At 44.6% G+C, this 23,048-nt stretch overlaps 1 protein-coding gene across 1 annotated transcript in view; it reads right to left on the reverse strand.

Moving 5' to 3' along the window:
* Positions 1-698: 698 nt before the first annotated feature.
* The window catches only part of SYBU (syntabulin), a 112,772-nt gene continuing 90,422 nt past the window's right edge, over positions 699-23,048 (reverse strand). The window contains 4 exon segments of the mRNA XM_032315824.1: positions 699-2,780; positions 4,308-4,457; positions 5,972-6,175; positions 12,400-12,502. Coding sequence (XP_032171715.1) covers positions 1,676-2,780; positions 4,308-4,457; positions 5,972-6,175; positions 12,400-12,502 — 1,562 coding nt within the window. The 3' untranslated portion in view covers positions 699-1,675.

Below are 23,048 nucleotides of genomic sequence, written 5' to 3' on the forward strand. Positions count from 1 at the left end.
ACAGACAGAACCTAAGCTCCCTGGGGGCAGAAGATTTATCTGCCTTCTTTAGTACTGATGGCAGGTCTGGTAAAGTGCCTACCACCCAGTAAGTATTTGTTGGATGAATTAATTCATTCAAAAGCTATTTTTAGAACCCCTACTATGCGCCACATACTGTTCTATGTTCTTGACATACATCTGTGAACAAAACAGAACACAGATCCCCGCCCTCAGAAACCTAATGCTTTAGTGGGAGAGATGGGCAATAATCAAGTAAATCAAGTAAAAACACAGTATATTTAAAAGTGGTAAGTGCTAGAGAAGGAGAGTTTCTGGGTGCAAACTTAGTCTATTGCCTCATCTCTTTTTCCTTTTACAGTGGAAAAAAAAATTTGCTTTGCAGACACTTGACATCTGGCTTCTGAGGTGAACCAAGGAATTGTGAGTGGTTTACCTCATTGAGATTTAACTCCCTTACCTGTAAAACAGACTAATACCCACCTCACAAGGTTAGTGCGGGGAATAAATAAGGTTATAGAAAATCAAATATTATCTCATCCTTCCTAGCCACGAACCCACCCTCATCTTATCATTCCAAGGGGAGGAAGCATACGGTATTAGCATGTTCTCCCTCTCTATATCCCTAACATACTAAAAAAAAATCAACCCAAACTTTTTTTGCAAATACTCAACACATCCTTGGGAAATAAATATATGACCAAACAAGTGTATGGGTAATTTCAGAGCAAACAATCAAAGCTACTTTTATTCCGAAGCAAAGTTTTTTTAAAGACAGTAGGAAACCCTCACCTTTCTTTAATAATTTTTCCCATCTTTCTCACTCCTTAATTCCATTTTATAGACCCCTATTGTTAAAGAAGAAAGGACCTATCCATTTAGTCTTTCTTACCATATACAGGAGTAAAACTAAACATAATTATTTTACAGGAGGATAAAACATTTATTTAAATGGAAACACTAATCTTTATTTTCATCATGCTGAAGTGTATGGTTACAAACAATTCCCAATAAAACACTATATAATAAGCAAAAAATAAGTTAATACATTGTGAACTTACATACAGTCTCATCAATTAACAGGTTTAGGAACAAACAAGCCATTTTACAACTCTGGAGCTACATTTAGTAAAAAACCCCAAACACTCAAACCTTATCAACCCCAAGTAAGACACTAAGGAGCTATTCAAGACTTCTTCAAACCAATTACACGAGTACAGTTTTATTTTTGGTTACAGTCCCCTGCTGCGCACAAGACCACTGGAATGCTGTAACAATTACACATTTTTAAACGGCACAAAGCGAAGCAAGGAGCGAACATGCCGGCCTTACAGAAGCTGTCTTGAAAGTGCAAACTCTGCATTTTCTCTTCCTGAACCATTAGGAGAAGCACAGGTACCTCGGACGACACGGCAGGGTCAGGAGCATGCTTTCTCTACCACTGGTGGGACATTGAACTTGAACCACGTCTCCATGCCTTTGAAGATACCTCTCGTTTCAGACAGCGAACAGGTGTCAACTAAATATAGTGCAAATCAAATACCGAGGAGCAAAACGACAGAGCACAGACCGCCACAGGTTGACCCGCTGTCTCCCCCCATCCTCCCCTCCCCCACCCCCCGCCCCAGGGCAGCACGGGACACGGGACAGACTGGCACAGGGCGACAACTTCTCTTCAGGTTTTGATGTGAAAGGCGGTGCGGCGGAGCGAATGCAGGGCGACCACGCAGCAGCCCCGCAGCAGCGCCCCGATGTTGTAGACCGGATCTGTCCCCCCTCTCTGAGTACTGAAGGCCCACAGAACCGTGGGGACCACGGGCGCGGCCACGGCCAGGAGATCCACCAGGAAGCTGCTGCTCCAGTACTGCCTCCCGGCGGCCCCCCGCGGCAGCGGGACGACCACGTCCAGTCTCTCCTCCACGGAGCCTGCAAAATCCAGCTCTCTCATGAGGCGGTTTGCAGGGGCCGCCGGACCCCCCGCGGCGGATGGGGTCTCCACGGGAGACAAAAGGATGGCGGAGTTGGGATTTCTTGGCGTCAGATCAACCAGGCATGCCAAGAAGGACTCCGGGAAGCTCTCGGTCGAGTCAGCCCCGGACTCCTCAGGAGACGCCGGGCTGGAGGGGCAGGGGTCCTGGAGCTTGAGCACGTGCTGAATGAGCTCGAAGACCGCGGGGCTGTAGGGCACCACGTCAGTCTGCACGGCCTGCTCCACCAGCACGCCGCCCTCTTCCTGACCCGCCGCCAGGGGGAGCAGCTCCAGGGCCTCGGCCCCGCGCGCGCAGCGAAGAAGCTCCAGGTCGGGGGCCTCGCCGGGGGCGGCCGTCACCATCCCATCCAACAGATCTGCGCCCTCGGCCCTGGCGCCTCCCGCCAGCAGCTCGCGGTCAGCCCCTTCCTCCACGACCTGCTCTTCCAGAGCCAGCCCGTCCGCCATCTTGCCAAAAGCGGTGCCGAGGGGCAAGCTCTTCCTCGGCGAATCGCAGGGGAAGTCCAGACACAGCTCGTCCCTCAGGGAGCCGCTGTGCGCCATCTCCATGCTCTGAAGCAGAGACTCCAACTTCTTGTTCTGGATGTTTATGTCCACGAAGTATTTCTGGATGCCTTTATCTTTATCAGCCAAGCTGCTCCGCATCGTTTCGATGACCTGCCTGAGCTGCTTGATCTCTTTCCTGGCTTCCTTCAGGGCCAGCTGCGCCTCCACGCGGTGGCACTCTTCCTCGATCCAGTCTTCCCTCATGCGGGCCAGCTGCGACTTGAGCTCCACGATCTCGCTCTCCCTGCGGGGAGAAGACAAGCGGGGCTCAGGGAAATGTCGGCTCTCAGCCGGGCAGACAGACGGCCATGCCCACACTCGACCAAGAGCCCGGGCTCTTCCCCCTTGAAACGCAGAGGTTAAATCAGTTTTGAGGGTTTTTTGTTTTGTTTTGTTTTGTTTTGTTTTTTTCCTCACAGGTATTAGTCTGGAACTGAATCAGAATAAAAAATGGTTTTTCTTTCTGAGGGCTTACGACCTGTCAGGCGGTGTGGTAAGTATAAGCACCATCCTCTGTTCAGTACTTAATATTTGAAATTTCGTCATAGGAATGCATTAGAGCTTCTTTGCCTGCTTGTCCATCCATCGCCTACCCTTTCCTACGTCTACACTGTGTGGAAGGAAAGTTCGTTTCACTTTTGGTCATCCACCACAGACACAAGGCAGACTGGTTAAGTTTTTGGCCTGCAGCCTTGTTCTGATCATAGAATAATCTGAAAATTTTTTAAATTAAAAAATGCTGCATGTCGCAAGGACTTTGTGAAACGCTGATTATTCTGACTCTTCTCAAGGGAAGAGGATAGGGGAGCCATGCGACACTGAAGAAGATCCATCCCACTGTTTCAGATCCTTCACGGGACCCTATCTCTAGATCTTTGTCGAAAAATTCTTCCTGACCTCTCATTTCTTCACAGTCAATGTAAATACAAGTCCTCAAAATCTCCGTGGATATGAAGACCAGGCAGTCAGGATCATGATCTGTATGAAGGGATGGCGTCAGTTTTGCTTCTCTAAATTCAGATTGGACTATTCTCTAGTTCCATTGCCTTCCCATGCTTCCCTGCCATGACTGCTCAACCCCTTCAGTAGATTCCCCAAATCATAAACAAAGATTTCCAGAAAGTGAGTCTGACTCATGCTACCCTCACCATGAGTTCACAGCTACCCTGGTCAGAGATTGGTGTGGCTATGCCAGAATGTTCCAGGGGAAAATCATTAAGCAGAAAATCTGGCCTGCCCCAAGATATCAAAGGTCTTTTCTGAGATAAGATCTCTTAAGCACGGGCTGTTTTTTGTTTTTTTGTTTTTTACCTTAACACTTAGCCAAGAATAATGAACCTCTTCCTTCAGCACAGAAATAGCCTGCAGGAATCACAATACACAGGCCATCCACCCTCTCAGAGAGAGAAACAGGGCTTGAGAGGGGCCCCTCTGTGTGACCCTTTCTGCTGGAAGTAGGGGACTGTTCCTGCCAGTGTTCCTGTTCCTGTGTAAAAATAGCCACGCACACGCCCAACACTTCACATCAAAGCTGTACACATGTAGAGAAAGCAGGGGATCCCCTCTAACCTGAAAGGGTCCCTCAACCTCCTGAAGGAGTAAATCAGGCAGGAAAATGAAATGGCTCTTTTGAAAGACCGATTTAAGGAATTTGGCAAAAATTCAGTGAAATCATCTTTCTTCTTGTCTATTTCTCTAGAGTGTGGGCTTGGATTTCACTTGATGGGAAAAGAAAGTGTCCCGCATGGGAGTGAAAGGCGCGCAGATTCACCTTTCATGAAGCCGCCGCTCAGATTCCTTCAGCTTGGTCTTCAAGTGCCTCACAGTGACCTCTTTCTGCTGCAGAGGCGTCAAATACTGTTCTGGGTTTGGAGGCTTGACACCGTGATTTTCACCACAGGACATGTACCTTCCAGAGCGCCTGAAACAATCCAAGCAATGAAATGTTCCTTCTTCTGTGAGAACAGTTAGGGCACAGCTAACAGCCTGAGAAGCTAACAGCCTGAGAAGGAACGGCAGCTGTGTCCGGGAGGTCTTCAACCTCAGTAAAGGTCCTTCACTTGGGAAGGGGGACTGGAACCTACCTGCCAACTTAGGACCTCACATTTCTTGGGAGACTGTGGGGAGGGTGTTTGTGGAGAAGGTGGGGACAGTGGAGAGGGAGGATTCTCTATGGCTTAGGGAATGAGCTCATACAAAATAATGCACAATTGTGCACGGGCCTGCCTGTGGGTTCAGAGTAACCCACTGTTAGATGAGAGGACAATGCGTGGGTTGGCGGGGGGGGAGGGAGAGTGAGATGTCCTGACTTTCCACACAGTGTGCCACTGCCTAACCATCCTGATGGTTAGGAGCTGGATTCAGATTGTTTCTATATCAATCCCTGGTGTGAGGGTGCCGATCTGCCGATCTGCCGATCTGATTTTTACCCATTGGAAGAAGTTTCCTTCTTCCAATGGGTAAAGGCTACCGCACTGTCACCAGAATGTGGTTTGTAAGAGAGGTGCCCAGGGTTCGAGAAAACTTCCTGAGCTGGAATGTCAGCCTCTCTCAGGCCTGGCCAAGCTTGGGGCATCCCTGCTGTACCAGAGCGATGAGCGAGAATGACCACCCAGAAGGAAGAAGACGAGGGAGGAAAGTTGCCAGCTTCTGCCCCGACTCTGGAACCCGTCCAGGCCGCTACACTTGCTCTGCTCCCCCGAGCATGCGCTCCGTCCAAGATGACCCGTGTCCAGCTCCCAACCTTCTAGCGCTTCTGTTGTGGCCCCTTAGCTTGCATAGGTCCTTTTTTCCAGAACCTCCTGCCCCCCAACCCCCACCCCCAGACTAATTAATTCCTTGCTTGACCTTCAGATTGCATTTCAAAATTATTTCCTCAGGGAGGCCTCCTCTGATCCCTCCAGACTGAGCTGGATCCCCTCCTGACCTCTTAAAAACACATACAGCAACCGGTACTTACAGGATAACCTTAAATGTGTTTTTGTCATTAAATGAGCAATGTCTTTAGTGTCCTCCGGGCAGTAGGCCCAGGGACCCTCTCTGCCATTCACTGTCCCGTTCCCAGTGCTCTACACAGTGCCTGGCACAATGTGGTACTCAAGCCATATCTGATGTTTGAATGAATGAACCAACCCCTGAATGACTCTTTCCTGTTCTGAGGGAAAGACGTCGGTCCCCCCTACTGCCCTTGTGTCATTTTCCTCCCTGGCCTGTCACTCCTCAGACTGTTAAGCCTTAGCAGAAACTATGCTTTGTGTTCTTTCTGCAGCTGCCCTTGAGGGATTAGCTCAGTTGGGGAAAGGAAAGAGAAGTGACTTTACTACAGAATAAGGCTCAAGAGTTGTATACCTTTTTTTTTTTTTTTTTTTCAAGTTTCTAAGTTTTTGCAAGAAAACTTACCGAGGAGGGCAAATTCAGACCCCGGAGCCCACTCACCTCATGACTGGGCTGCCGTCGCTTCCTTTGTAGGAGCCCGAGTTGCTACTACTTGGGGAGGAAGGCGCGTAACTGGGATGGATGTTAACGGGACTCAGCTGATTCCTGCACAGCATGGACAGAAAGTCCTTCTCCCGTGGGGAGGGCGGGCTGTTGCCAGACTTGTGTGACGAAGCTCCATTACTCCGCCCATGGGGCCCTCGGCTGGGAGAAAAGCATGTAAAATGTTCACATGCCTGGGGCGACCAGTGTTCCAATGCTAGTTACTACTAAGGAAATTCAATGCATAGAGTTGAAAGGGCAACATAATTACTAGCAAACTGTCCTTCTGAGCAACCCTCTTCCCACCTGCCCGAGATTTCTTTCCATCTGCCGTTAGCATGGACAACCTCATCGCCTGCCTGCCATTAGCACGGACAACCTCATCATCTGCCATTCGCGCAAATAGTTTCTGACCATAAAGCTTGCTTTGGATTAATCCCAAATGGCTGTTAAGAGCACACCCCGCGTCAAATATTGATTTGGTTGAGGTCCCCTCTGGAGGCTGTGCCAGGACACCTGTTTTCAGCTTCAGCATGTTTGGGTTTGGTTCATATTGGGGTAAGAAAACCAGGGTGGTTCATTTGGAGGATAAAGAGAAAGGGGATTGCCCACAGAGGAGGAGGAGAAAAGAGGACAGATGAACACAGCCCACACAAATGTCTCAAGTCTATAGTTTAACCACCTATTTTCTTTCCTTTTCTTTCCACCCCCAATGACTTAACACAGCCTTTATCATTTAGCTGCTGGATTGGAACAGCCCTCTCCTGGCTTCCCGGCCTGTCGTCCTGCCCCCTCAGCAGCTGGAGTGGCCTTTCCAAAATGGAACTGGATTTCACTGTTCTCAATGGCTGTCATGGCTGCCCCCATGCCTCATGAGGTCCAATCCCACCTCCCTGTCCAACCCATTCTCTGCACTCCTCCCTCCTCCCTCTGTATTCCAGAAGTCCAAACAACTTACAGTTTCCTGATGATCCAAGCTCTCCATCACCTTTATGTGTTTGAACTTACAGTTTTCTCTGCCTAGAATGTCCTCCTGCTCCCTACCCTAAGCCTTGGGATATCTCCAACTTCGAGACCAATGGGAACCTACTCCAGGCAGCCTTCCTGGATTCTTCCTTCTCTAGACTTGTGTACATGGGGCTCCTTAGTGGTCCCTAGTACTCTGAAATTTATCTCATGGCATCACAACCACACACTGTGTATCCTTCCTGCTAGACGAGGGCGTTCTGAGGGCCGGAGCATAGTCTTTTCTGTCCCCACTACTTACTGGCACATGGTGGGAGCTCCTGAAATAATGACTATTAAATGAATAAACTGGGTTGGAGCCTTGGCACTGCCACTTACTAGGAACTTAGGCAAGTAAGCTACTTAATACAAGGGGATCTGTAATAACCTTTCTTGCCTCCCTCGCAGAGTTGATGTGAATCAAAGAATGCATGCAAGTGCGTTTGATAAGATGTGAAGGGCGATTCCGCTGCAGGATAGTATGACAGGATCAACTTGTTTGGACTTCCCTATTCATTTACTTCCAGAGATTTGACACCCACTATGTAAGGAAGCAACTTGAGAATGTTGAAATTACTTAAATAGGGTAACAGTTCGGTGTCAGGAATATTTCTTGATGACATTACAAGGAAACAGAAGAGAACAAGATACTTTCACACAGAAGTACTGCTTTTTGACCATGCCCCCCCGCCTTGCAGTTTCGATTACAGCTGCACCCAACGGACGCATGTCAATGAGAAACGTGTGTAAATGTGCGTGTGCGTGTGGTAAACTTGGCTCCGAAACTGCACTTATTTAAAATCAAATGTAATTTCAACTAGCTGTCAACCCAGTAAATCACATATAAATGAAACATCACCAAATTCTAAAGTTAAAAAGTTCTTTCCTTTTGAAATCATCCAGATAGACTCTGCCTCCTTTTCGTGAGAAGGGGACACTTTATATGGAACAGATGGACTGATGGCTTTGTGACAAACCAACTTCAGCAGCCCAGGGGTGCTGGGCTGAGCAGCAGAAAAGAACACGGGCTCTGGCTTGGATCCGCTTCTCCACACTTCACTTCTGAGCCTACTCCAGCTGGCCTGACTATTTCTGAATGTGACAGTAAGAAATATGCAAGATTAACCACTACAAGCCAGGGCTGAAAGTAAAGAGCTAGCCCTGAGTTTGACCTGGGCAATCCCCTTCTGAGTCGACCTTCACTAACGACCTTCTGAGACCCTAGCCCTGTTCCAGATGCTTTGAGAGCACAGTTTTACTTAATTTCAACCACCATGCTATAAAGCTGGTACAATTATTACCTCTCATTTACATTACATTAAGTATTCAGTTATGTGAAATAACTGTGGTTCAGGGAAAAATCTGGTCCAAAAATGCACAGCCGAACTAAGATTTAAATACAATTTTTTTTTTTTTAAAACTCTGAAGAAATGTCTCCTTACTTTACACAAATAGAATATATTGTCTGGGGCTTTTAAATGGTATGTAGGTACTGGCTATGGATGTGGTTATTACCTGAAGAATTCACCACTGACTTTTACTGCAGAGCAGTCATTAAGATACAAATGAAATTAGATGGGGATTTTGAAGAACTCATCTGGTATACTGAATAAAGCAAAATCCCTTCAAGTACTAAACACTACTAAAGTACAATTAAATCTTCAATTATATTTCAGGAAATGAGTGGTTAGAATATAATAGCTAACTTATAAAAAAGAAACTATATGCTTAAAAGTATCAGTCTTATTCCTTACATTTAGTTCAGTTCAAATGCTAACACATGGAGGTACAAAGTCATGGCAAAACATTTTCAAGGAGAGGCCAGGGGTCCATGTTTGCCATGGCCATGGCCGGGAAAATGTGATGCTACTTTCCTCAGCCCACACTAAATCCCTTGGTGTGGTGGACAAGAAGAATGCAGTCCACAAGGAGGAGACAGAATTCTGCTGCCCCTGCCCCCTCCTGCACACCTGAATACAGTGATGGAAATGAAGAGAAAGAGAAGAAGGGAACCTCACAAGGGACCAAGGAGAATGTCTATTCGCCCGATGTTGTCCTTTACTCCACGGCAACATTACTATCATCGTCATCACCATGGTCACTGTTATGGGCTGAACCGTGCCCCACTCCCAATTCATAATATAGAAGTCCCACCCCCAGTCCCTAAGACTGTGACTGTATTTGGAAATCGCTTTTAAGAAAGGTAATGAAATCCAATGAAATCCTATCCAATTCGACTAGTGTCCTTATAAGAAGAGGAGACGTGGACACAGGCACAGAGAAAGGTTCTGCTGATGAAGCAGAGGCAAGATGGCCAGCTCTAAGCCAAGGAGCAAGGCTTCCAAAGAAGCCAATCTTGCAGACACCTGGCTCTTGGACTTCCAGCCTCCAGAATTGTGAGAGGGTGACTTCCTGCTGTGTGAACCCACAAGTCTGTGCTCTTTTGTGACAGTAGCCCAAGCAAAATAAGACCATCATCACCACCACCGTCATCATTTCATCCTCATGGCCATCAATATTATTCTTACCACTACTGATGAAAATATTCACTTATGGCCCTTTTACAAAATTCTGGGCAGAATGTTAAGCACCCATACGTTAGTTCAATTAACTCGGTGAGGTAGATGCCACTATTACCCCATTTTCCAGAGCAGTAAGGCTCGGAGCTCTGGCTCGTGTGCCAATAAATAATGGTGGCTAAACTCAAGCTATGTCTCTCTGACTCCAAATTCCAAACTTTATTTTTTTTTTCTTTCTCACTTCTATCTGCCCTTGGCCAGATTAGGATTTCAGTTTAAGAAAGAGAATTCCTCAGGGGCACCTGGATGGTGCACTCGGTTAAATGTCCAACTCTTGATTCGGGCTCAGGTCATGATCTCAGGGTCATGGGACTGAGCCCTGAGCTCAGTCTGGAGTCCGCTTAAGACTCTCCTTCTTCCTCTCTCCTTCCTCTCCCTCACCCTCTCGCTCTAAAATAAATAAATAAATCTTCAAAAAAAAAAAAAAAGAGAGAGAGAGAAAGAATTTCTCAGAAATGTCAGCAGAGTTGGCCTTCTGTAAGAAGAGATCATTTGTAAATCCTTAAGTCTTGTTTTTAAAATCCCACCAAAAATATTCTCACCAGATCCAGCTGTTGCTTACTTTTCCCACCCCTTCACCACCCAAGTTTCTGCTCACCTTCCTCCCAGAAGCTGATTCTCCACAGAGAAAATTCATTTATTATAGGAGGCACAAGCCATTTAAAAGAATCATAAACTATTACAAGGTTGACAAGGATACCCAACCCATCTAGGGGAGTTGTCCTTGATGCACAGCCCTGGAGAACACAAAAATTACGTGAAATGTCCAAGATACCACCTCACAGAAATCTACTGACTATGCTCTGTGCCTGGGTCTGATTAAAAAAAAAAAAAAGTGAATATAATGGATAGAATACTGCCAATTCCAATTTTCCATCTATTAAGCATGTATCTGATTTGCACATAATTCTCCTTAGCTATTTTAGGTTTCGCGTTTCAGTTTTCAGTCACTTGGAGAAACCACAGATTCCAGACCAGACAATTTTCTCTAAGTCACTCAGTATTGTAGACATTACCTTGGAACTTAACCACGAACACAAATTCTTTTGAAATGTTTAATAAAATTGGCTTCTTTGACAGGCCATTTCTTTTTTCCTCTTGTTCTCTGCTCTTTGAGACTTGTTCTATAGGTATGTGCTAATTTTCTTGAATGGGTTAGATAAATGGTTTATTCTCAGAGGAAGCCACAACTGATCTATACAGAAAATGTTTATATTCATATTCTGTGATCCTAGAGGTACTTTATTTCCAAAATAGATTATGTTTGGGGCTAGAATAACTGTGCTTTTTCATTGTGGACTTAACTCTTCTGTCACAGTTTTTTATCTGGCTTCAGTTTTGTTTTTAACAGTAAAACTCTGCACTATGGTGTCTCAGAGGTCCCTTTATAAACATCGGCTAAATGTTTTGCTCACTGAAGAGAAATGGGAAATATTTGCTTGCTGAATCCTGAGAATGCAACTTTTTAGTAACTAATCAGTTTTTCTCCATGAAGGAAGGGACCTTAAAAATTATGTGGTCCAACCCTCTTTTTACAAACTTGGACACTGTGGCCCACGAAAGTGAAGGGATTTGCCTAAAATCTAAAGACAAATCATCCTCAGAGGTCTTGCTGCTCACTCCATTGAACTGTTTGGGTCCCTGGCTCAGAGCTCACCGTATCACAGAGGTCTCTTGGAAACACCCCATCCTAAAGATGCCATACATCCTATTAGTCTCAGTGGCCTTTCTCTGTGTGTTTTTTAAAAAATGATTTTATTATTTATGTATTTATTGTCTTTCTTTTCCTACTAGAATGAATATAATTTCCATGAAGTTTTGTTTATTGCCCTATCTCTAGACCCTCATAGTAGATGCTCAATAAATACCTATTGAATGAATAAGGTCACTGATAGTAGGAGAGAATCCTAGGCTGACCACTTTTCCCGCCAAATGTGAATGGTAGCTCATGACTTCCCACAGCACCTCTCTTCCCGCAACCCAAATAGCATCCATGGTGAACATCTGTTGATGCTTGCTACGCTCTAAGCACGGACCCACACTCTACATGTATGAACTAATTTAATCCTAACAATAAACCCTACGAAGTGGGTATGACTGTAGCCCTATTTTATAGATGAGGAAACTGAGGCAAAGAGAAGTTAAGCAACTTGCTCAGGGCCGCACAGCCTGTAGGGGGTGGAGCGGGCCCTCACACCCAGGCAGCTGGGGCTCCAGAGCCCACATCTGTAGCACTTCTGCTCTCACGCCTCTTGTGGTGATGGCCACCCACGTCTATGAACTTTATTCTCTTTTCACCCCTTCCCCAAGTGAACGCTGGGAGTAATCAGGGCTCACTATGTCTCTTTCACGAGGATAAAATGCAAACTCAGCTAGTGGAAAGACATGGTGAAGTTAGAGGCTTCAGAGCTAAGAGATGACAGATTCATGAAGGGGAAGCAGGTAGGAAGTGGAACCAGGTAAGTACACAGTAGATACTCACCTGTGTACTTCCCTGTGAACCAGGTAAGTACACGGGTGAGTGAGGGAAGGGGAAGGGAGAGAAGGGCGAGTGGCCACACAGCCAAGGCCTGGATGAGAGACGGCCACGGGCAGACACACCCTAGCTAAGCCCTGTGACCGCTGCTGGGAAGACAGTGAAAAGTTCCAATTTCAAATCATTACAGAAAACAAAAACTGCTCACTGAGTATAACAAAATACGAAATGACAGTTCATCCAGGTGGTTCCACAGGAACGTAAAGGACAGGTAAGTCACCTGTGTAAAGCATCTTAATAATTACAGAGCAGGAAACTGTGCCTACTTGCGTGAAAAAGAGGACCGCTTGCTTCCCGGGGCAGACATATGGACCTCAGGAGCGGAAATGCTGCCCGTGCTGCTGGAGGAGCTAAAATCCGCTTCACTACCTGAAAAACAACAGGGGGCAGAGAGAGAGGCGTGAAGGAAGGAAACCTGAGAACAGGCTGGCCACTTCCCTGCCCGGCCAGGCCCCCAGGTCCCCAGCAGGGGCACACTCCAGCTCAGCAAGTGGCAGGATTCCAGACCTTCCCGGCTCTCAGCCCGTTCCTCAAAGCAAATAAGAGAAGGTGCGAGAACGAGGACAATATTTCATAAACACAGCTTAGAAGCCCAGCGGGGCTGGTTTCATAAAGACCGATCTTCCTGCGGACACTCCCTGGTGGCCGAGGTGGGGACAGACACGCAGCGCTCTTCCTGTGCGTCCTCAGCCCTCCCTCAGCCACAGGAACGTTCCGGCCCAAACTTCAGGCAGAAGGAAGAGCATGTCTGTCAGTCGCAGAGTCGTTTTTCCAGGAGAGTGTATCTTTGGGCTTTTGCAGTCAGCTAGCTGTTCCTGAATCTGGCTCTTTTAGGTCTGGGGAGAATCAGCAGGAGGCAAGCAGCGGGGAGGACAGTGAGGAGGGCTCCAGACAGGTCCTTGAACCTGCTTTCTGATGAGTGACTCTGACTGCTCTGATGCTTTTCTTTCTTTTTTTTTTTTAAGGTTTTATTTATTTATTTGATGGATGGAGATCACAAGTAGGCAGAGAAGTAGGCAGAGATAGAGGAGGAAGCAGGCTCCCTGCTGAGCAGAGCCCGACCCTGGGCTCGAACCCAGGTCCCTGGGATCATGACCTGAGCTGAAGGCAGAGGCTTTAAACCCCTGAGCCACACAGGGGCCCCTGCTGCTTTTCTACTGAGAACACAACCTTCACGGGGGACCTGGGTGGCTCAGTCATTAAACGTCTGCTTTGAGCTCAGGTCATGACCCCAGGGTCCTGGGATCAAGCCCTGCATTGTGCTCCCTGCTCAGTGGAAAGCCTACTTCTCCCTCTTCTCCCTCTCCCACTCCCTCTGCTTGTGCCTCTCCCTGTGTCTCTGTCAAATAAATAAATAAAATCTTAAAAAACAAACAAACAAACAAACAAATAACACATCCTTCACAAAAAGCCAGAACTGAACATTTCCAAGCAGAATGAAGAAAGTTCACAGCAAAAGTGATGGAAACTGGGGTTATTATAGGGATGTGTGACATTGTAGTTGGGGGAGGGGGAGGGAAATTGTTGATTAGTTTACAAAATCACGTTACATTTTGAGTACAGACTACGGATTGTTATGTAATTAGAAACATGTTGTGTGGCAGAATAATTAATATAAATTCATTTCTAACAAAAACATACAGAGTTCTGAAATGGTAATCATAGAACTATTCCATGGATTGCCTTGGGGAGTGAAGGAGAGTGGAAGAGGCAAAAAAAAGAACAAATGGGAAGAAGGAAGAGACGATTTTTTTTTTAATATTTTATTTATTTATTTGACAGAGAGAGATCACAAGTAGGCAGAGAGGCAGGCAGAGAGAGAGAGAGAAGCAGGCTCCCTGCTGAGCAGAGAGCCCGATGCGGCACTCGATCCCAGGACCCTGAGATCATGACCTGAGCCGAAGGCAGCGGCTTAACCCACTGAGCCACCCAGGCGCCCCAGAAGAGACGATTTTTTAAAAAGGTAAAATTCTATAGGCTTTTGGAAAAATAAATCTAGGTATACAGTTTTATTTGACCTTATCTCTCAACTCCTACAACAGTTTGTGACTCTTGTGGTCTAGAACCAGAGCCAGCACACATTTCTGGGTTGAGAAAAATAGGAATGACCTAAAACCTTTGAGTTTCTTTTTTTTTTTATTTTTTACTTTTCAGTGTACTAGAATTCATTGTTTATGCACCACACCCAGTGCTCCATGCAATACGTGCCCTCCACAATACCCACCACCAGGCTGACACAACTCCCCCCCCCCCCGCCCCTTCAGAACCCTCAGATTGTTTTTCAGAGTCCGTAGTCTCTCATGGTTCACCTCCCCTTCCAATTTCCCTCAACTCCCCTCTCTTCTCCATCTCCTCATGTCCTCCGTGTTAAAAACCTTTGAGTTTCTAACAAGCCATGAGCTATAATTATCATCACAATAATAACTATTTATTGAGTGCCTACTAGGCACCAGACCCTCTAGGACAAGTTTTCTATTCTTTGTATCTGTTAATCTTGACAGGTCTGTAAAGCAGACGTCAATCTCGCTATTCTACTACTGAAGAAATTCAAAACTGATTTGCCCAAGGCTTGTGGGGGACAAATCCTGGTCAGGACCAAGTCTCCATGCCACTTCTCCACACCATGCTGCGTCCTCAAGAAGGCAGTGGGAAGAAGGAGGGCGCAGAGGAACTTCCTGGATACACTATATAGTCCTGTTTCCCTAACAGCCAGGAGGACCACTGGTACAAGATGCAGCCAGACTGGCCCACTGGTGAACAGATCCTCTCACTGACAAGTTGTATTAATTTTGCTAGAAGGAAAGGCAGGGCAGAGACAGAAGTCCCTTCCTGGACTCCCAGCACCTCTCTGGAATTTCATCTTCTTCTGGAAAAGACACCAAAAATGGCTGCTTAGCACAGTTAATGGCAGTGAATCCTAATTCCCACCAGAAGTCCAGGAGAATTAGTCAGTTTATCAGGACTGAGAGTGGCTATTCCTTCCGGATTTCAGAGACTCCGTCTAATGTAATGGGCTCCCCAAATGTAATTAGTTCCCTCTGCATAATGCACTAACTAAACTGCAGTATTTTACAGTCTCAAGGATTCATGATTATTGGTAGTGCTATCCGGCAATATGCTAGTCCTGACCTCCTAATTCCACCAGTCCTGTCTGCTAGTAAATGCTGCTAGTTAGTGACTAAGTGATAAAGGCAGACAGTTTTCAAAAAACAGATCCTGGGGGTGCAGCCACCAGGCTCAAGAGACGATTTTCTAACGTAAGATTATGACTCCGAAACACCCAATTTACAGCCCTTAAAAGAAACGCATAATCCCACCAATTATAACTTAACTGCCTGAATAAAAACAGAAATTCTACAACAGAAACAGACCAGACAACTGCTGAAAATCCATTGTCTCCTCAAGATGCCTTTGATCTGTGGTAATTATGTACTCTGAACTGGAGGGACGAGTTCACTCTCCACCTCACTGCTATTGGAACTCGACATATTGACTCCTAGGTATGGGCGGGGCCCACGTTTGTTCCTATACTTCTCTATCTTACCTTCTGGAAGAGGTTAGAAGATTCATGAAGGGTACCCAGTGGCTGCATGCAGGACTGAGTAAGAGGATAGAGAAAAACATCGACGCTACTTAACGCCATTTCACTTTGATATATTTTAAAATACATTTTCAGTTTGGTTAATGCAAGGTAAAGTCAACACACTCTTCTTAAGGGATACGCGGAAAGGTCAATTGTACTACATTATCTGATACACAAACTCTTTCCATTTACTAAGCAAGATAACTGAGAGGAAGACTGGAGATCTGAAAGTCCCCGTTTACCTACCAGCTGGCAACAAAGACTCCAGGAAGGAGAGGCTTTCTCTACTCATTTCCTTTAATCAGGGTGTGCAACTAGGTTAGTGCTGTGGGGATTATAGCTCAAGAATTATCGGTATTATTCAAACCATACAAAGACGGCACCTAACCTAAAAATACAGGCCCTGCGTCAGACAGCCCGGGTTCAAATCCCACCACTACCGGTCACTAGATGGGGGCCTTCTGGCAAGTTACTTCGCCTTTCTGCGCTTCATTTTCTCCATCTGTTACACGGAGATGATAATCATGGATTCTGCCTCTTAAGGTTATTGTAAGCAAGGAATGTGTGTGTGTGTGTGTGCGTGTGTGCGCATGTGTGTGTGTGTTTACAAACACATGCATACACACACACACACATATAAACCACCTGATCCCTTGTAAGGTCTCAATAAATGTTAGCCATTCTTCTCCTGCAGGCATTAAAAAGACAACTTTTATTACACATTTCCTTTTTAGGAAATTTAGAAAACAGCAATGATCCGCAGGACAAAATGTAGTCTATTATTCCATCACCAAAAAATAAATAAAGTTAACCTTTTGGTGTATAATTACTCAGCATTCCTAGTTAATACATTACTATGTAGTCTAATTGCTTTTCTTTTAATATGTGAATATCTTCAAAATATACTACATTTTAGGTTTATATATATATATATATATATATACACACATATATATATATAAATATATATTTAAGATATATTTATATATATATTTAAGATTTATTTGAAAGACTGAGAGAGCAGGGGGAGGGACAGAGGGAGAGGGAGAGGGAGAGAGAAACTCAAGCAGACTCCGTGCTGGGTGTAGAGTATGAAGTGGGGCTCGATCTCACAACCTTGAGATCACGACCTGAGGGGAAAACAAGAGTCAGATGTTTAACTGACTGAGCCACACAGGTGCCTCTGTGTTGTGTTCTATTAAATCAGTGAGTATATAGTCTACGTTCAATTTTTCTATTATGAGTAACAAACACTATATGCCAGAAACCATTCTAAGCATATTTACTTATCAACTCATTTACTTCCCATGATAGTACAGACCTTATGAGGTAGAGACAATTATCAGTCCCTGTTGCAGACAAGGCAGAGAAGTTGAATGACATGCACAAGGGGGTACAAGTATCAAGAGGTGGAGGCAAGACTTGTACCTAGGCCAAGAAGGCCAAGGAGACTCCCCGCTGAGCTGGGAGCCCAAGTCAGGGCTACTGCAGGACCCTGAGATCATGACCCGAGCTGGAGGCAGATGCTTAACCAACTGAGCCACCCAGGTGCCCCCTTGTCTGCTATTCTTTAGAATCAATGCCTGAAAGAATTTTTAAGCCAAAGGATATGCTCATTTCCAGAAATTTCATATTGTACCGCATATATTTTTGGATGACATTAGCCTAAAGCAGTTTTTGTGGTCAAGAGCGTGTTTGTCTCCACGTGCCTGTGTGTAGATAACTGACCTCAAATCTGATGTCATAGAGAATACTTGGAGAGAGCGCAGGACACAGTATTTGCTGTCGCAGACTTGTGTTCGAACAGCTAAAAGGAGTTTTAAATGCATGCCTAAGTTATCCTCATCAGTATTGTCTCTGGTCAGCTGCTGGTGTCGGTGGAGCAGGATTCCAGGACTGAAAGCAGTGGATGACCCTGATGGCCTCTACCTCCTGATGCCAATGTCTTGGTGACTGCACATCGTGCAGCAGAAGGCATTCTCCAACTAGTGAGCTCTGCTCCCTGGCCTCCAGAAACTCTAGTGGCCTTTGCTTGTAGTACCGCTGGTTCTCTTGAGAGGCATGACTCTTTTTCATAACGTTAGGGCAATAAGCATTCTGTGCATGTGATGGTGAGGCCAGGAATGAGAGAAGGAAGGAAAAATGGAAACAAAAAGAGTATGTGCAAAAACTGATAACTAGACTTCTTTTTTTGAAACACTGCCTGCGAACTGGTCTCTTAGGACATTATTATTTTTGCTTTCAGGAGACTATGGAGTCCTCAGACATCAGAACATCACAAGCCTCTGAAAACAGAGGCTACTAAGCTGTGTTAAGCCATTCTAAACCACTGATTGAAGCAACCCCAAACCTTCCTTTATCCTTTGTCACCACAAAGCTATCAAATTAATTCAGATTGGCCACCTACATCCCTACCTCAAACAGAGGCAACAAATTAAAAAGGGAAAAAAATAAAAACAAAAAAATAGTTCCCCATTCCTTCTCCCCCATCCCCAACACACACACACAGATACACAGATCTTTTATTTAAAGGTCTCTAGGGAGGAGAGGAGCCATTTCCACTGAAGCCAAGCAGAGCTATTAAGGAGCAGCTGCGGAAGTGGACACATGTAATTAAAGAAGACACTATTTACAAAAAAAAAAAAAAGCTTCTTTAAAGTAGATTCTGTAGAACGGACTCTTAGCTGCGAAGCTCTGGGGCACCCAGCCAATGAATCCAAGAAACTCTTCACAAACTAAACAGGATTTTTGTTTTAGTTTCTGCAAACTATTCTCTAAAACCCCTGTAGGCATTTATCTTAGAAAAGGAATATTTGATCAAAAGATCAATAAACTGATTGGAGATATATATGCAAGTGTTCCTGCATTTCAGAACAGAAGACTTTCTGAAAAAGTGTAAATGCATTTGTATCATAATTTCAGAAAGGATTTATCTTCATTATGATTGAGGTTTAATGGATGGAGCCACCATGAACTTAAAAGCATAAATATATACACAATTAAAAACAAAAGGAGGTTCAAATTTAAAGTATTTGGAAGACAGTTTTGTATTGAAAAAATATGACTACCTAACAGCAAAATTGAAAAATATGACTACCTAACAGCAAAATTGAAAAAATATGACTACCTAACAGCAAAATTGAAAAAATATGACTACCTAACAGCAGGAAAATAGCAGTCAAAGACAAATAATAAACTGAAGGAAACTATTTACAACAGAAGACAGACAAAAGGCAATCTCCTTAATTTACCAAAACCTCATACAAATTGGGGGAAAAAGAAAAAACCCTAAAAGAAAAATGGGCAAAGGACATGAACAAGCAGATGGTAGATAGAGAAAAATAAATGACCAATACACATGGACAGACATTCAATCTCATATGTAACATAAAAAAAAAGTAAATGTAAACAAAGAGATTTTTTTCAGTTATCAGATTGGCAAAAAATTTAAAAATCTAAGTTTGAGAATACTAGCTCTTTTGAAGGTTTGAGAAAAACACTCTGATAAGAGTCAAGAGGAGAGTGAGGAGAAATTTCTCCCGCACATGAGCATTGAACAAACAACCTAAATGCCATCAGCAATGACTGGTGAAGTCAGGTGGTACATCCACCTAGGCGAATACCTATCAAGGAGTGACATGAACCTGTCCCTGCTCAATGAAAGCATCTCGAAGCCATGCGGCTAGATAAGAAAAAGAAGATGCAGAATAGTGGGTGTGGCATGTCTGCTGCTTCATAAATAAATCTTTAAATAATATATAACTGGCTACATCCACAGAACATTTTCACTGGGGGATTAAAAAAAGATCTGTTAATAGTCGTTTCCCTTTGGAATGGGACAGTAGGGATCTAAAGAGACCCTCATCTTCACTTTATACCTTTCTGAGCCATTTCGCTCCTCTAACCATGTGCTTATTACTCTTCTTATAAAACAATGATAGGATACACTAACATAATGGGCAATTGATTTTCCCTTTGAAAAAGATCTAAAATTTTTAAAGAAAAAGCACTTTATAGGAAAAAGCAATCACACCATTCCATGTAATGTTAAGAGGACTTTGGAGTCAAGTCACTTGGGTTTGAGGAATCATGCCTCTTCTACTAACTGTGTAAAGGCTTAGGCAAATTATTTACCTTCTCTCTACCTTAGTTTCCTTATCTGTGAAATGGAGATAAAGATATTAATAGTAAGCATTGTTAAGGGATTCCAGGAATTAGGCGATGCATACAAGAAAGTTAGAACAGTGCTTGGCACATAGCAAGCACTCAGTCTATGTTAGTTGTTATAATTTCTAGTTAGAACTACTGGTACAGTGGCTTGACGGCCAGAAAAAGCTTTTAAACATCTTTCCCTTAAAAAGACCCACAATACAAAATGCCTTATCCTACTTAAGTCAAACATTCTTACAAACACTCTTTACAAAAGGTGGTTTTCCTTCAGCCATTTGTCAGTGGAGACTATGTTTCTATGTTTTACTGTGTGTGTGTGTGTGTGTGTACAACAGAGTATGTCTCAAAAATCTGTGGTCCTAAAACAAACTCTCCATGGTCTCCTCCAAATGTCTTTATAGAGTTGCTCCTGGGTTACAACCCACTTTAAGTAAGCCCCAGGGAAAATGCACTTAGGTTGCTTGACCCATTCTTACCAAAGGTCAGTATCCTGAGCCAGGAAGCTTTGAAGGTCTGAGGAAGAAGGGTAGGAGCATGAGAGATGAGACCCAAGAGGACTGAGAGGGTCAAAGGCATCTCTATCTGTTCATCTTGGGCTGGTACAACTACTTGTCTTGATAGAAACACAGGGAATACACCTGCTGAGCAAGAAAGCAGATGAAAGAAAGAATAAAGCAATCTAAAGAAACTTCCAAAAAGCAGGGGGAGTGAACATTTCTGAAAGAAACCCCAGATACATCTAGTCTCCCTTTGCATCACCATCAGCGAAAATTAACACTATGCATTGGCCAACCTGAGTAGAGTACAGGAAAGACAACGGATGCTGTTTGGTTTTGTGAATGATCACCCAACTTCCTGGGCCTGTTCTCGTGATCAGTAATAAATAAATATGTGTCCCTGTTATCTTACCACAGATGGCCAAAAAGAGAACACTAGGCAAGAGATCTGTCAGTTCAACCCAAGGCCAACCAGGTGCCTCTGGAATCTTCTATAACCACTGCCACACACTACCCAGCATCACCAGAAGGAGGCGCCAGCCTGCAAAGTCACACACCAACAAGCTCTACCCAAAGAAGGCACTATAAACTCTGGCTCCATCTCTCAGCAGCTGTGTGTTCCTGTCCAGGCGATTTTACCCTCACCAAGCCTTAGTTTTCCTATTTATTATGTATATATGTATGTATTTTTAAAATGATTAACTTGCTTAACAAAAATTTATTGAGCATCTGTCATGTTGTTATGCGTCAGGCCCCACTCTAGGTGGAGAGAAGTTCCTATCTTGGAGAGTTGCTGTGAAATTGAAATAAATGAAAAGTGAAATGTGTGGGAAGTGCTTGACAGGCTCATAAATACTCACTTTATAATTATTATTAATAATGCAATGATTCCTAAATCTTACTACCTAAAGATCATCAGGAAAGTTAAGTAATAGCGTGTATATCTGGTTAACACTCACAAAAATTCCAGTTCAGAAAGATTGGGGAGAAGCCAGGAATGTGCATTTTCAGTCATTACCACAGATGACTATGTAACCAGCGGTCACAGACCACACTGAAGAGGAATCCAAAGATAAAGAATACATGGAATCTTTCTCCCGGTCTAGTCAGATTGCAAGGACTCTCTTCAACGGAAAGCTGAAGATGAGTGAGCAGAAGTTGAGGTGGACCAGACATCACCTTTGTCAAGGACCAAGCACCCAGAAAAGAGTCTACCTTCCAGAGTGACTTGCCCCTTCACAGATCTCCAGAAGCCCCTTTCTGGGCTAACTCCATCTTCAAAGAGTTGTAAGGGGTGACAGGGACATAGAGAAAAACGTGGCTAATTTGAAAACTGGCCCAGATCCAGCCAAACTTGTGCACACATGATGGTTTGTAGAGCTAGCGGGATATTTAGCAGTTGGCCCATGGTTTGAAGTCCTCATAAATCCCATTTTAAAGAGGAGGGACTGGGTCTTCGGGGCAGCTCAGTTGGTTAAGCACCTGCGTTCGGCTCAGATCACGATCCTGAGGTCCTGGGATGGAGTCCCACGTCAGGCTCTCTGCTCAGTGGGGAGTCTGCTTCTCCCTCTCTCTCCGCTCCTCTCCCTGGCTTGTATTCTTTCTCTCAAATAAAGAAATTAAATCTTAAAAAAAATTAAAAAAAAAATAAAGAGGATGGGCTGACCAGTTTGGAGCTGGGGGTGTCAAATACCATTCAGCAGAGAGAATCAGCTCACAATCTAGCACACTCCCTGTCTGGGTTAGCCCATCAGCCCTGACTTGCTGCCTTCAGTGTGGTCGATGTGTACATGGCTGACACGCTGAATGGCGCCAAACCCACCACACAACCATCCACCATCGCCCCGTGCTGACTCAGCACTGGGCACCAACCTTTTAGCAGGTGGGCACAGAAGCAACCATCTCCCATTGTCTTCCATTGAACAGGTCTGGGGAGGGTTACATCTATTGTGGCCACGAACTTCATCTTAATTGATTATTCTGGGAAACTAGTAATAACAGAAGTAAATCCGCCCTGAAGAATTTTCCAGACTCTTACATGTTCCTTATCTTTAAGTTCTTGGCAAGTTCACTGAACTGAACTGACTTTCTGCCCCTTTCAAAAAGCTAGCTGGTTCTATTTAAGGAAAAGTGTTTATCCAGTGATTACTAAAATGAAGTGCCTGCCTCCGTGTCTGGCAGGAAGACCTAAATCAGGGAAAAGCCAGCCTTGAGGTGGCGGGGTGGGATCAGAGCAGGGATGACATTGTGGGGGGAGTTAACAGGGGAGGAAGGGGGGATGCAGGGGTGGCAGAGAGAAATGGGAACTGACAAGTCATCAACACTGAAAAGTCAGAGCTGGGCTAGGAATGAGGTCTGTGACTTCAAGTCCAGAGCATAAAAGGAAAGGATGAGTCTTTTTTGAAGTCATCTCACCTTCCACTCCCAGTAAAGTGGTGTTGTCTGCAGGCAGTTCCAGACCATGAATGCAGCAAAAACACCCACTCGCTAGGAAGACATGACATAATCTACCACTTGCTACGGAGACTGGCAACAGCACTAAAACAGCACGGTTTTTCATTTTGTTTTATTTTATTTTTCTTAAGATTTTATTTATTTATTTATCTATTTATTTAAGACAGGCAGAGACAGAAAGCCAGCGCTCCAACAGTGGGAAGGGCGGAGG

Source organism: Mustela erminea, chromosome 16, assembly GCF_009829155.1.
Source record: "Mustela erminea isolate mMusErm1 chromosome 16, mMusErm1.Pri, whole genome shotgun sequence".
In the NCBI taxonomy this organism is placed as follows: Eukaryota; Metazoa; Chordata; class Mammalia; order Carnivora; family Mustelidae; genus Mustela; species Mustela erminea.